The 11,629-nt window shown below is 49.6% G+C and overlaps 1 protein-coding gene across 1 annotated transcript; it reads left to right on the plus strand.

The window, feature by feature from the left end:
* The first annotated feature begins 6,027 nt into the window (after positions 1-6,027).
* Positions 6,028-6,963, plus strand: LOC140915384 (olfactory receptor 51G2-like). The gene has a single exon (XM_073354994.1). The coding sequence runs from the start codon at positions 6,028-6,030 to the stop codon at positions 6,961-6,963; it is 936 nt and encodes a 311-aa protein (XP_073211095.1).
* The last annotated feature ends 4,666 nt before the right edge of the window (positions 6,964-11,629 follow it).

Here is an 11,629-nt window from a genome sequence, read left to right on the forward strand (position 1 = left end):
TAGATTTTGTCAACACTAACCAGGCAAAGCACTTCAGTTGTCTTGGAGGGATTCTTGGGGGTCAGAGTGTATCACCGGGAGCATTTCGTAAGGGACAGTTAATACAGCTCCGTTCTGATCGAATTTACACATGTGACGCTGTAAATGTCAATGTTACTGAATTCAGAACCAGGACCTGAAAATTTATCCAATATACTGGAAAGAGGCAATGACATAATTTGGACTCTCCGGAGTGGACAAAATAATATGTGTATATATATATATATAATATAATGAGGCAATGAAACATGTTTATAAATAGTGTGGCAAAATACCTTGTTCATCTCAGTAGGCTCAGTCCTTTTTAGCTTTGGAGACTCAGGTTTGGGGCAAGACGAATCCTTACAGGTGGCACAGAGTCCTGTTACTCCTCTCCTCAGTCAGTCCCTAGTATTTGTTTTCCTTCCCTTCTGGGGAGTGAGTGCAGCCTCCCTACTGGGAAGGTCGTAACAGTTTGTCCATGAGCCTTTGGAAAGTAGCGGGCACCCCATGCAACCCAAAGGGGAGGACAGTGTACTGATATAGTCCCTCTGGAGTTGCAAAGGCCGTCTTCTCTTTATCAGCCTTGGCCAGGGGGACCTGCCAATAGCCCTTGGTCAGGTCAAGTGTAGACATAAACCATGCTTTTCCAAAACTGTCAATTAGCTCATCTATCTGGGGTACAGGGTACACATCTGTCATAAAAATAAAGGGAAGGGCAAACCCCTTCAAAATCCCTCCTGGCCAGAGGAAAAATCCTCTCACCTGTAAAGGGTTAAGAAGCTAAAGGTAACCTCGCTGGCACCTGATCAAAATGACCAATGAGGAGACAAGATACTTTCAAAAGCTGGGTGGAGGGAGAAAAACAAAGGGTCTGGGTCTGTCTGTATGCTGCTTTTGCCGGGGACAGAACAGGAATGGAGTCTTAGAACTTTTAGTAAGTAATCTAGCTAGGTATGTGTTAGATTATGATTTCTTTAAATGGCTGAGAAAAGAACTGTGCTGAATAGAATGACTATTCCTGTCTATGTGTCCTTTTTGTAACTTAAGGTTTTGCCTAGAGGGATTCTCTATGTTTTGAATCTAATTACCCTGTAAGGTATCTACCGTCCTGATTTTACAGAGGTGATTCCTTTACTTCTATTAAAAGTCTTCTTGTAAGAAAACTGAATGCTTTTTCATTGTTCTCAGATCCAAGGGTTTGGGTCTGTGGTCACCTATGCAAATTGGTGAGGATTTTAACCAAACCTTTCCCAGGAAGTGGGGTGCAAGGGTTGGGAGGATTTTGGGGGAAAAGATGTGTCCAAACTACGTTTCCCAGTAAACCCAATTAAAGTTTGGTGGTAGCATTGGAAATCCAAGGGCATAGGATAAAATTAATTTGTACCTTGGGGAAGTTTTAACCTAAGCTGGTAAAAGTAAGCTTAGGAGATTTTCATGCAGGTCCCCACATCTGTACCCTAGAGTTCAGAGTGGGGAAGGAACCTTGACAGCATCAAACTGGGACACCTCTGTCAACTTTCGGAAGTCGTTGCAGAACCTCATGCTGCCATCCAGCTTAGGCACTAAAATCACTAGGCTTGACCATTGGCTAGGAGATTCTTCAATGACTCCTAAGGCCAGCATTTTCCTGACCTCTGTCCTGATGTCCTGTCTTTTGGCCTCCGGGATCCGGTATGGCTTGACGTTCACTTTCACTCCCGGCCCTGTGAGGATGTGATGGTGAACCTCAGTAGTCCTGCCTGGCTTTTCTGAGAACACATCCTGATTGCATTTAATCAAGCTGATCACTTCAGATCGTTGCTCCGGAGTCAACTCCGGGGATATTCCCACTTGGTCTGGCAGGTTGCTTTTAAGGGATATGTCCCGAGTGCAACCACATGCGTTTCTCTATCCTGCCATGGTTTCAGCAGGTTTATATGGTAGATCTGCTCCAGCTTCCGGCTGTCGGACCTTATAGTCAACTTCTCCTATGGCTTCTATTATCTCATGTGGCCCCTGCCACCTGGCCTGGACCTTGCTCTCTGCCATGGGTATGAGCACCATTACCCGGTCTCCCACCTGGAACTTCCGGATCATTGCTTGGCGATTGTAGTATGCCCGTTGGGCCCCTTGGGCCTTCTCCAGGTGTTCGCGTACGGGGGGGGGGGGGGGGGACTTGGGCTATCCTGTCTTTCATTTGCAATACATGTTCAATGATGTTTCTCCCGGTGTTCAGATGTTCCTCCCAGCCCTCTTTGGCCATGTCCCATATGCCCCTGGGGTGGCGGTCATATATCAGTTCGAATGGGGAGAATCCAGTGGAAGCTTGGAGAACCTCCCATACAGCAAACAGCAAATAAGGCAGCAGGGTGTCCCAGTCTTTCCCGTCGTGACTAACCACTTTCTGTAGCATGTTCTTCAATGTTCTATTGAAGCGTTCAACAAGACCATCAGTCTGGGGATGATAGACTGACATCCTGAGGGTCTGTATATGGAGCATTGTACATAGTTCCTTTATTAACTTAGACACAAAGAGGGTCCCTTCATCCATCAGGATCTCTTTAGGTATCCCCACTCTGGAAAAAATCCAGACTAATTCTTTGGCTATGGCCTTGGACATGGTGTTCCGTAGGGGTACGGCCTTGGGATATCGGGAGGCATAATCTAGTACTACCAGAATGTACTGATGACCCCAGGCTGACTTCTCCAGTGGCTCTACTAGATCCATAGCTATTCGCTCGAATGGGATTTCAATAATTGGTATAGGTACCCAAGGCCCATGTAACTGACATTCTGGACAGGAGGTACAATATCGCCGGACAGCCGCATAAATGCCGGACCAAAAAAAACCTCTGAAGAATCCGATCAAGGGTCTTATCTACCCCGAGATGGCCCCAAAAGATGGCTGTGGGCCAGATCCATCACGCCCCTCTGATGGTTCTGTGGGACCAAGAGTTGTTCTACGACTTGCTCTTGGACCTGGACTACTCTGTATAGCAGATCACCCTTAATCACATAATATGGCCCTGGGCCCTTGACTCTCCCCTCCACGGGGACCCCATTTACCTCAACTACTTCTTTACAAATATTGCTGTATATTGGATCATTGGTCTGATCCTGACCAAAGTTCCTGAGTGAGGTCCCCATTTGTCCAAACTCAGGGGGATGTACCTCTGTCTCCCCCTTGGGGAAAACTCCCAGGGAACAAGGTCCGGCTATTGGGTCATTGATCTCCTGCCCCACCCCACTGTCCGTTGAGCCACATCTTTCCCCTACAAGTATAGATTTCTGGTACTGGATCAAGATCCTCATTCCCCTCCTTTTATCCGCCCTCCGTTCCCTCCGAGGCTTCTGGGGCTTTCCCAGCGGGGAGAACAAATCCTGGCCAAATACGTGGAAGGCCGGGGGAGTGTTATCTATCTGGGCCACCCCCTGGGTCCTGGGTTCATTATTTTCTTCCACCTTCTCCCCAGGGAGTAGGCTATCAAATTCCGGGAAGTCTTGTCCAATAAGGACTGGGTAGGGGAGTTTCAGAACTACTCCCACCGTCACCTTAGTGGGGTTTCCGAGAACTTCTATTTTTACAGGGATGGTCGGGTAGTAACTGACATCCCTATGCACACAGGATATTCCTGAGTGTTTGGCCCAGGATAGTTGGTCCTGCCTGACCAGCCTTCCCGAGACCAGAGTGATTGCACTTCCCAAGTCACTAACGCAGTGGTCTCTATACCATTCATCTTAACGGGTCCAGTGTATCTATGAGGGACCATTGCAACCCCTACTAGACTTATTAGATCACATGGTCCCCCTATATCTCCCAGTTTGCACTGCATGGGCTCTTCTAGATTTGGGCATTGGGTAGCGATATGCCCCAATTCGTCACATGCATAACATCAGTACCCTGCTCGGGGCAGCCCCTGGTTTTTTGGGCTACTGGGCTTTATCCCCTGAGCATTTCTCCCCCCAGTCCTCAAGTCTCTCCAGGACCTCTGACTGCTCTTCAGCCTCCTTCCTCCCTTGCCCTGGTGCTAGGGCAAACTGGGACCTCGATGCAGAGACTTGTCTCTGATTCTGGTGCCTTCCTTCCCTGGTGGGATGCAAAAGGTCTTCGGCTGCTAGGTGTCTCTCTACGAGGGCAACTAGTTCATTATAGGAGGAGGAATTGTTTTGCCAGACTCACCCCCGTATGTCCAGTGGCAACCCCCTCATGTACCTGTCCAACACAAGGATTTCCACTATCTTCTCTGGCCCATGGTTCTGGGGCAGAGCCACTTCCAGGTGAGGTGGTTTAAATCAAATAGCTGGGACCTCGGCAGTTTGCTGTCCTGGTATTTCCACTCATGGAAGTGCTGGGCCCGTATGGCTGATTTCACACTTGACCTTGCCAGAATTTCCACCTTCAGCTGGGGTAATCCATAGCTGTCTCTGTGGTCATGTCAAAATAGGCCTTCTGGGGCTCCCCACACAGAAATGGAGCCAGGATACCTGCCCACTGGTCTTGGGGACAGGCCTCCCACAGTGCCATCCTCTCGAAGGCGAGGAGATAGGCCTCTATATTGTCATATGTAGTCATCTTCTGTAAATAGTTGCTTACCCGCAGCGGCCGGATCCCCTGGGGCCCGTGCGTCAGCATGGTCAGGGCTTTTAACTGGTTCACTACTTCAGTCAGGGTGGCTCGATCTTGGGTGGCGTGGTTCATCAGTAATTGGTTCGTCTCCTGTTGGACACATACTGACTCTTGCTGGGCAGCCATCTGCACCCTGGTAGCCTCTTGTTGAGCCACAGTGGCCTGTACCAATGCCTTCACTACATCCTCCATTTCTGTGTGTGTGTGTGTGTGTGTGTGAGATTTACCCTGCCCTGAGATGGCTTGCCACAGAGCCTTATTCACTCACCACATCCCACTTCTGACACCAAGTGTGGCAAAATACCTTGTTCGCCTCAGTAGGTTCAGTCCCTTTTAGCCTTGGACACTCAGGTTTGGGGCAAGGCAAATCCTTATAGGTGGCACAGGGTCCTGCTACTCATCTCATCAGTCAGTCCCTTGTGCTTGTTTTCCTTCCCTTCTGGGGAGTGAGTGCAGCCTCCCTACTGGGAAGGTCTGGTGTCTTGCTGCAAACAGCCTACTGGCAGCTTCCCTGCTCCTCTCACTCCTTCACTCTGCCCCTCCAACCACCCAGGGGAGGGTTTAAAAAGGTCCCAAGTAGTTGGAGTCAGCTGAACCTAATTGGTTCCCTAGCAACCTGTTTTCCAGCTGAACCTTATTGCCCAGTGGTTCTCTCTCCACAGTGGATAGGGAGGTGCCTTTTAATCCCCTGGGACTAATTACTACCCCCCTTTTGTAGCTGTTTGTCCTGGGTTTACCACAATAGCTTCTATGCAGCACAGATAAATACAATGACCATTATCACCATGTGTTTACACACATGTCATGATACAATGGGGCACACTCAGACATGGAGGGCAAGAAACTGTGTGTGTGGTAAAGTCACAACTGTAAAATCACATAGTGCTCAAGTAGGCTGTGGAACTCCCAGCCACAAGATATCAATGGGACCAAGAACTCAGAGAGATTCAAAGAGGAATGGGATGTTCATATGGCTAAGCAGAAAATTAAATTACAATAATGGGAGTTTTTAAAAGAATCTGTAAGGGCTTTAAACCTTCTTTATTTATACCAAAAATATGTCTCTAACTAGTAGGTGTCAGGGGGAAACATTCCCTGAGAGCAGTTTATCTCATAGTTGCCTAATGCAGAGCTTCTTGGATTGTCCTCTACAGCATCTGGAACTGACCACTGGATATTGAGCTATACGGACTACAGGTCTGATCCAATCTGGCAATGCCTATCTTCCTATCAGTGATGAAGAACCAAGACAATATTTTTGCTAATCTTCCTTCAGCTCATGGGATTCTCTAGCCTTCCCCTGAGATCAGAAACATGTCTAGTTAAATATTATCTAGTCTCCTGTTCTTTTTTTTTTCAGGAAAGAAAGCTCAAAACACCTCGGACCAGCCCAGTACATTATGTCAGCTCTCAATGACACCAAATTCAACTCTGCAGTCTTCCTTCTCACAGGGATACCTGGGCAGGAAGACATCTATCTCTGGATCTCTATCCCCTTCTGTTTCATGTATGTTATTTCGATATTAGGAAATTCAGTCATTCTGTTCATTATAAAAACAGATCCAAGCCTCCATGAGCCCATGTACATTTTCCTTTCCATGTTGGCTGTCACAGACCTTGGTTTATCGTTATCCACCATGCCAACGATACTGGGCATATACTTGTTTAACTCTAGGGAGATCAGCCTCGATGCCTGTTTTGCCCAGGTCTTCTTCATCCACTCACTTTCATTAACTGAATCCTCCATGCTGTTGCTGATGGCCTTTGACCGTTTTGTTGCAATCTGTAACCCACTGAGATACGCTTCCATCTTAACTCCACCAAGAATAGCCAAACTGGGACTGGTGTTTGTGCTAAGAGGGGTGGTCCTAGTATTCCCAGTCCCCTTTCTCCTTAAACGGTTCCGATATTGTCGAGCCAATATCCTCTCCCATTCCTACTGCCTGCACCAGGAGGTCATGAAGATGGCTTGTTCAGACATCACAGTCAACAGCATCTATGGATTGTCTGTTAAGCTCTTAACAGTTGGGTTGGATTTGTTCCTCATCTTTCTCTCTTATGTGATGATCATCAAAACAGTGCTGAGCGTCGCGTCCCCCATGGAGAGCCTCAGGGCCCTGAACACCTGCATGTCCCACCTCTGCGCCGTCTTGCTCTTCTTCACACCAGAAATTGGCTTATCTGTGATACACAGATTTGGGAACAACTCTTCTCACTTGCTTCAGATTCTCCTGGGCTATGTCTACCTGCTTGTCCCACCCCTGATGAACCCAATTGTGTACAGTGTGAAAAGCAAACACCTTCGTGCGAGGATAATCAGGGTATTCGTCAAATAAAGAGTCAGTTCATTACCTGGATCCTGTGCTGCTGATATGGGCATGAAATATACAGGCCACCTATTCCATCCTGGACACTTACGTCTGAGAGGACATGAGCTACTGATCTCCACTCTGTAGAGAGTGGTTCAGGTGGCGTCTAAGACCTGGAGCAATGGGTGATGGGCTGTCCCTAAACACTGTTGAGGGAGGGCAATGCACTGGTGGAATCAAACCAAGGCAGGCAGCAGCATTTCAAAATTGAATGAGTTCGTGGAGAGCCAGGGGACAGGTGAGATGTTGGCTAATAAAAAGCCACATCGGTGGCTGCTCCAATCTCACTATTCTTGTTGATGCAGTCAATAAAGAGAAGGGACTTGGAGGTTGTTTCCTATTGCCACCAGTCTGTAGCTGTTCCGTCTCTAGTTAAAAAACAAGTGCCCTGCAAAAAGGTGCAGGGCTGTCTTGCAGTCGCAGTCCTGGCCCTTCCTGAGAGCTCTGGGTGCTGCATGACCCATGGGTGCTGCACCAGCGATGGACAGGGGTTATTCAAGGGGCATGGAACCCATCCTTCCCCCACGCCCTCAGCCAGGTGCGTGTGACTGCGTCATGTCAGAGACATGATTAATGTCAGAGCCCCAGGAGAAGCCATTCACACAGCGCCCCCAGCTCACCTGTTGACGGCTCTGCACACCACACACCTGCTGAGCCCACTCCCCACCAAAGCAGGGCAGAGCTGGCTGTGTGAGTGAGGGCCTGACACAGGATGCCTGGCAAGATACTCAGGCCTAGATTCCCTCCTCCTCCCCTCAGTTTGTGTTGCCCCAGCAATGCAAAGGGGTGGAAGTGGGTCTCAACTCCCCAACAAAGACACAGCTAGCTCCTATCCCCGTCCAGCACATTCATCGTAGGGTGACCACCTCTCAAAAGGCAAAAGCAGGACAGGTGCAGGAGCCCCATCCCCTCTATGACCTGCCTCTTGTTGTCCTCCTTGAGATCCCATCCCCTGCTCCTCCTCATTACCCAAGGCTCCATCCCCTGCCCAGGCTACAAGCCAGAGGTAGACCATAATAAAAGCTGCCTGAAAGAAGCCCCCACCCTGTCTCCTCACCCCCCAGGATGTTCAAACCAGGGAAACTGGTGAGTCCGGGGCTCTGCACAGTGGCTCCCTGGGCAGCTCTTACCAAAATCAAGCTGAGGTCTGATCAGAGGGGTGGGTCTTCAGGGGAAGAGGAAGAGCAGGGGGCGGGGCTTAGGGGAAAAGATTGGGCAGAGGGCAGGGCCTCAGGGGAAAAGGAGAAGCAGGGAATACAGCAAGCCTAAACCAATGCAGCCCCCTGCAAGGAGGTCGCTGAGGGCGGGGGCTCATGAGTAAAGGAGGGAGATGGGGCCGGAAGGTAGGAGAGTCTGTGCTTTACAGAAGACTGAATAAATGAAACTCCACAAAGGGGGCTCTTGTTGTAAGTGTCCCAGGCTGAGAGTAAGTCATTGCAAGGACCTTAGTGCAGGGGTGGGCAAACTTTTTTGCCTGAGGGCCACGACGGGGTTCTGAAAATGTATGGCGGGCCCGGTAGGGAAGGCTGTGCCTCCCCAAACAGCCTGGCCCCCGTTACCTGTCCGCCCCTCCAACTTCCCACCCTCTGACTGCCCTCCTCCGAACCTCCAGGCCATTCAACACCCCCTGCTCCTTGTCCCCTGACTGCCCCCTCACAGGACCCCCCACAACTAACCACCCCCCTGGAACCCCACCCCCTATCCAACCCCCCCTGGTCCCTGTCCCCTAACTGCCCTGATCCCTAGCCACACCCACACCCACACCCACTGACAGACCCCCCCGGGACTCCCACGCCTATCCAACCACCCCCTTCTCCCTGTCCTCTGACTGCACCCCCCAGAACCTCCACCACATCCAATTGCCCCCTGCTCCTTGTCCCCTGACTGCCCGATATCCAGCCCCCCCCCGCCACGACCCCTTTATCATGCTGCTCAGAGCACCAGGACTGGCAGCCGCGCCGCCCGGCCAGAGCCAGACACACCTCCATGCTGCCTGGCAGGAGCTCGCACCCCTACCGCCCAGAGTGCTGGCAGCGCAGCGAGCTGAGGCTGTGGGGGAGAGGGGCAGCAGGGAAGGGGCTGGGGGTGAGCCTCCATGGCCAGGAGCTCAAGGGCTGTGGGCCATAGTTTGCCCACCTCTGCCTTAGAGGGAAGGGCAGGGTGCCTGAATGTCTACCACATGTGTTCCTCTAAAGCATATCTTCCAGGAAGGCGCCAAGTCTTGGTCTGGAGATAGCAGGAGAATCCAGCACTTCCCTTGGTGGTTGCTTAACTGGTTAGTCACCCTCACTGCTAAAAATGTGTGCCTCATTTCCAAATTTAATTTGTCTGTCTTCAGTTTCCAGCCATTGTTTCTTGTTATAAATTACCCTGCTGGATTAAGGAGCCCATTAGTATCTGGTATTTCATCCCTCTGAAAGTGCTTGTACACTATCATCAAGCCACCTTTCAGTCTTCCCTACTTCTACTCACTACACCCCTGTTTATACAGCCAAGGGTAAGTTGGAAACAACGGAGGAGGAGAAACACTTGGTTATATTAGTTAGTCCCAGGATGACTGTGAGCCACCAATCTGATGTGGCTGTCAACAAGGCAGATGAGATCCTAGAATGTGTCAGTGAGACAGGGAATTTTTAATATCCTTATATCAGGTACTGGTGAGACCTTTACTGAAAAACTGTTAAATTCTCATCACTCATTCAAGAATGATGAATTCAGATTGGAACAGCTATGGAGAAGGGCTCCTCAGATTGTTAGGGCAATGGAAAGAGCTTGGCTCATTTAGCCTAACACAATGCAGGCTGAGTGGGGATTGGATTTCATTATAAATACATTGGGGGGGGGGGTAAACCTGTGGAACTCCTTGCCAGGGGATGTTGTAAAGGCCAAAACTCTAAGAGGGTTAAAAAAGGAACTAGATAAATTCATGAAAGATAGGTTTATCAATGGCTATGAGCCAGGGTGGGCAGGGATGGTGTACCTAGCCTCTGTTTGCCATAATCTGGGAATGGTTGACAGGTGATTATTACCTGTTTTGTTCGTTCCCTCTGGGTTACCTAGCATTGGCCACTCTTGGAAGACACTCCTGGAAGATACTGGCCTAAATGGACCATTGGCCTGACCCAGTATGACCATTTGTATATTCTTTTTTTCTCAATATAAGATTTAGAAAGAGAAGCCCCATGATCTGGGGTGTCCCAAAGTCTCTGAGTGCTAGAAGCTTGGACCAGACCGCAGGGGCTGATCACTCAATAATTGCCTTGTTCTGTTAGTTCCCTCTGCAGTATCTGCTCAGGCCACTCTCAGAAGACAGGACACTGGGTTAGATGGACCGGGACGGGGGGTCTGACCCAATATGGCTGTTCTTATGTCCTTAAATTGTTCCACTGATGGATGTGATCCTGCAGCATGAGGACAGAGGCTCCTGGGCTGAGCTAGAGCTGGGCTGGAAAACAGAATTTTGACCCAACCTGAAATGTTTCCTTTTAATTCACTTTTTAGGGGTGAGTTGTCATAGAAAATGGATATTTTTTCTCTGAAAGCTCAGGTGCATGAGCTGTCCAGCTGCAGCTGCCTGGATCCCCAACAAAAACTGGAGGCTTTTCATTTGACTCTCCCTCGTAACATAGATGAAGGTTGCACTGACAGAGTCTATGGCTGCACTCTAGGTATGAAACCTTTCGACCAGTCTATGGCTGGGGTATATTGCCCATCAACTCTCTGTGCACCCCCTCAACCCTGTGCAATGCCCCTTAAGCAGATTCAGTGAGTGGTGGCTATTGTGACAGACCCTGGTAGCTCATCTCTGATGAACCTATGCTACCAGGGAGCTGGGGAGCTTTCAGGAGCATTTGTGGAGGCCCAGAGATTGTGGGTGTGTGGGCCTCGCTCAAGGTGGATCACTGAGATCTGTGTATACCTTTGGGGACGCCCTGGATCCTGGGGCCCTGTGTTATGCCTTAGGGAGAAGGGAATGGACCACCCCTCCTGGAACAATCCGAGGGAAATTTCCATGTAGGGCGCTTGGTAGAATCTCCCTACCCTGGCCTGCACCCTGGGTTTGTAATGCAGGACAGGAGGCTGCTGGGGAAAAAACTGGTCCTATATCATTATTATTAATTATTTTATTACAGTGAGATCACATTTGTGACAGAATCATCGTTGCCACTTACCTGTCTCCGAGGTAGCCATGTGACTAATCAGAATGATACAAACAGTGACAACAAAACCTAATTCCAGGAATAGAGCCTGCAGCAGGGCTTGGGCTGCAGTTCAGTTGGGCAGCATCACCACACGTCCCCTGTGATTTGGCCTTCTGCAGTTTGCCATTGGCTGTGATGGGGGTTAAACCTGGTGCACACTAAGCCAAGGAGCTGAGCTTCCCTGATGGCCAAGTGGCCCCCACGGGAATGTGCGAACATGCTTCATAAAGACAGTTGCCTCCCTATCTGAACAGATACAGCCTGCTGCATGTGCAACCTCTCCAATGACTCCTTTTCCTTTTGGCTGAAGACCTCTAGTGTCATCAGCTCCTCTTCCAGCAGTATCAGAGATTCAGAACAAAATTGGTGGGAGACATTGTTGAGATGGTCCCTCACATCACTGGGGGTTTAATTTGGCCTGACATTAAATT

This window comes from Lepidochelys kempii, chromosome 1 (assembly GCF_965140265.1).
Source record: "Lepidochelys kempii isolate rLepKem1 chromosome 1, rLepKem1.hap2, whole genome shotgun sequence".
NCBI classification, from domain to species: Eukaryota; Metazoa; Chordata; order Testudines; family Cheloniidae; genus Lepidochelys; species Lepidochelys kempii.

Bases quoted from the DNA above. Each gene is read 5' to 3' on its own strand.
- LOC140915384 (XM_073354994.1), top strand. From the start codon at position 6,028: ATGTCAGCTCTCAATGACACCAAATTCAACTCTGCAGTCTTCCTTCTC.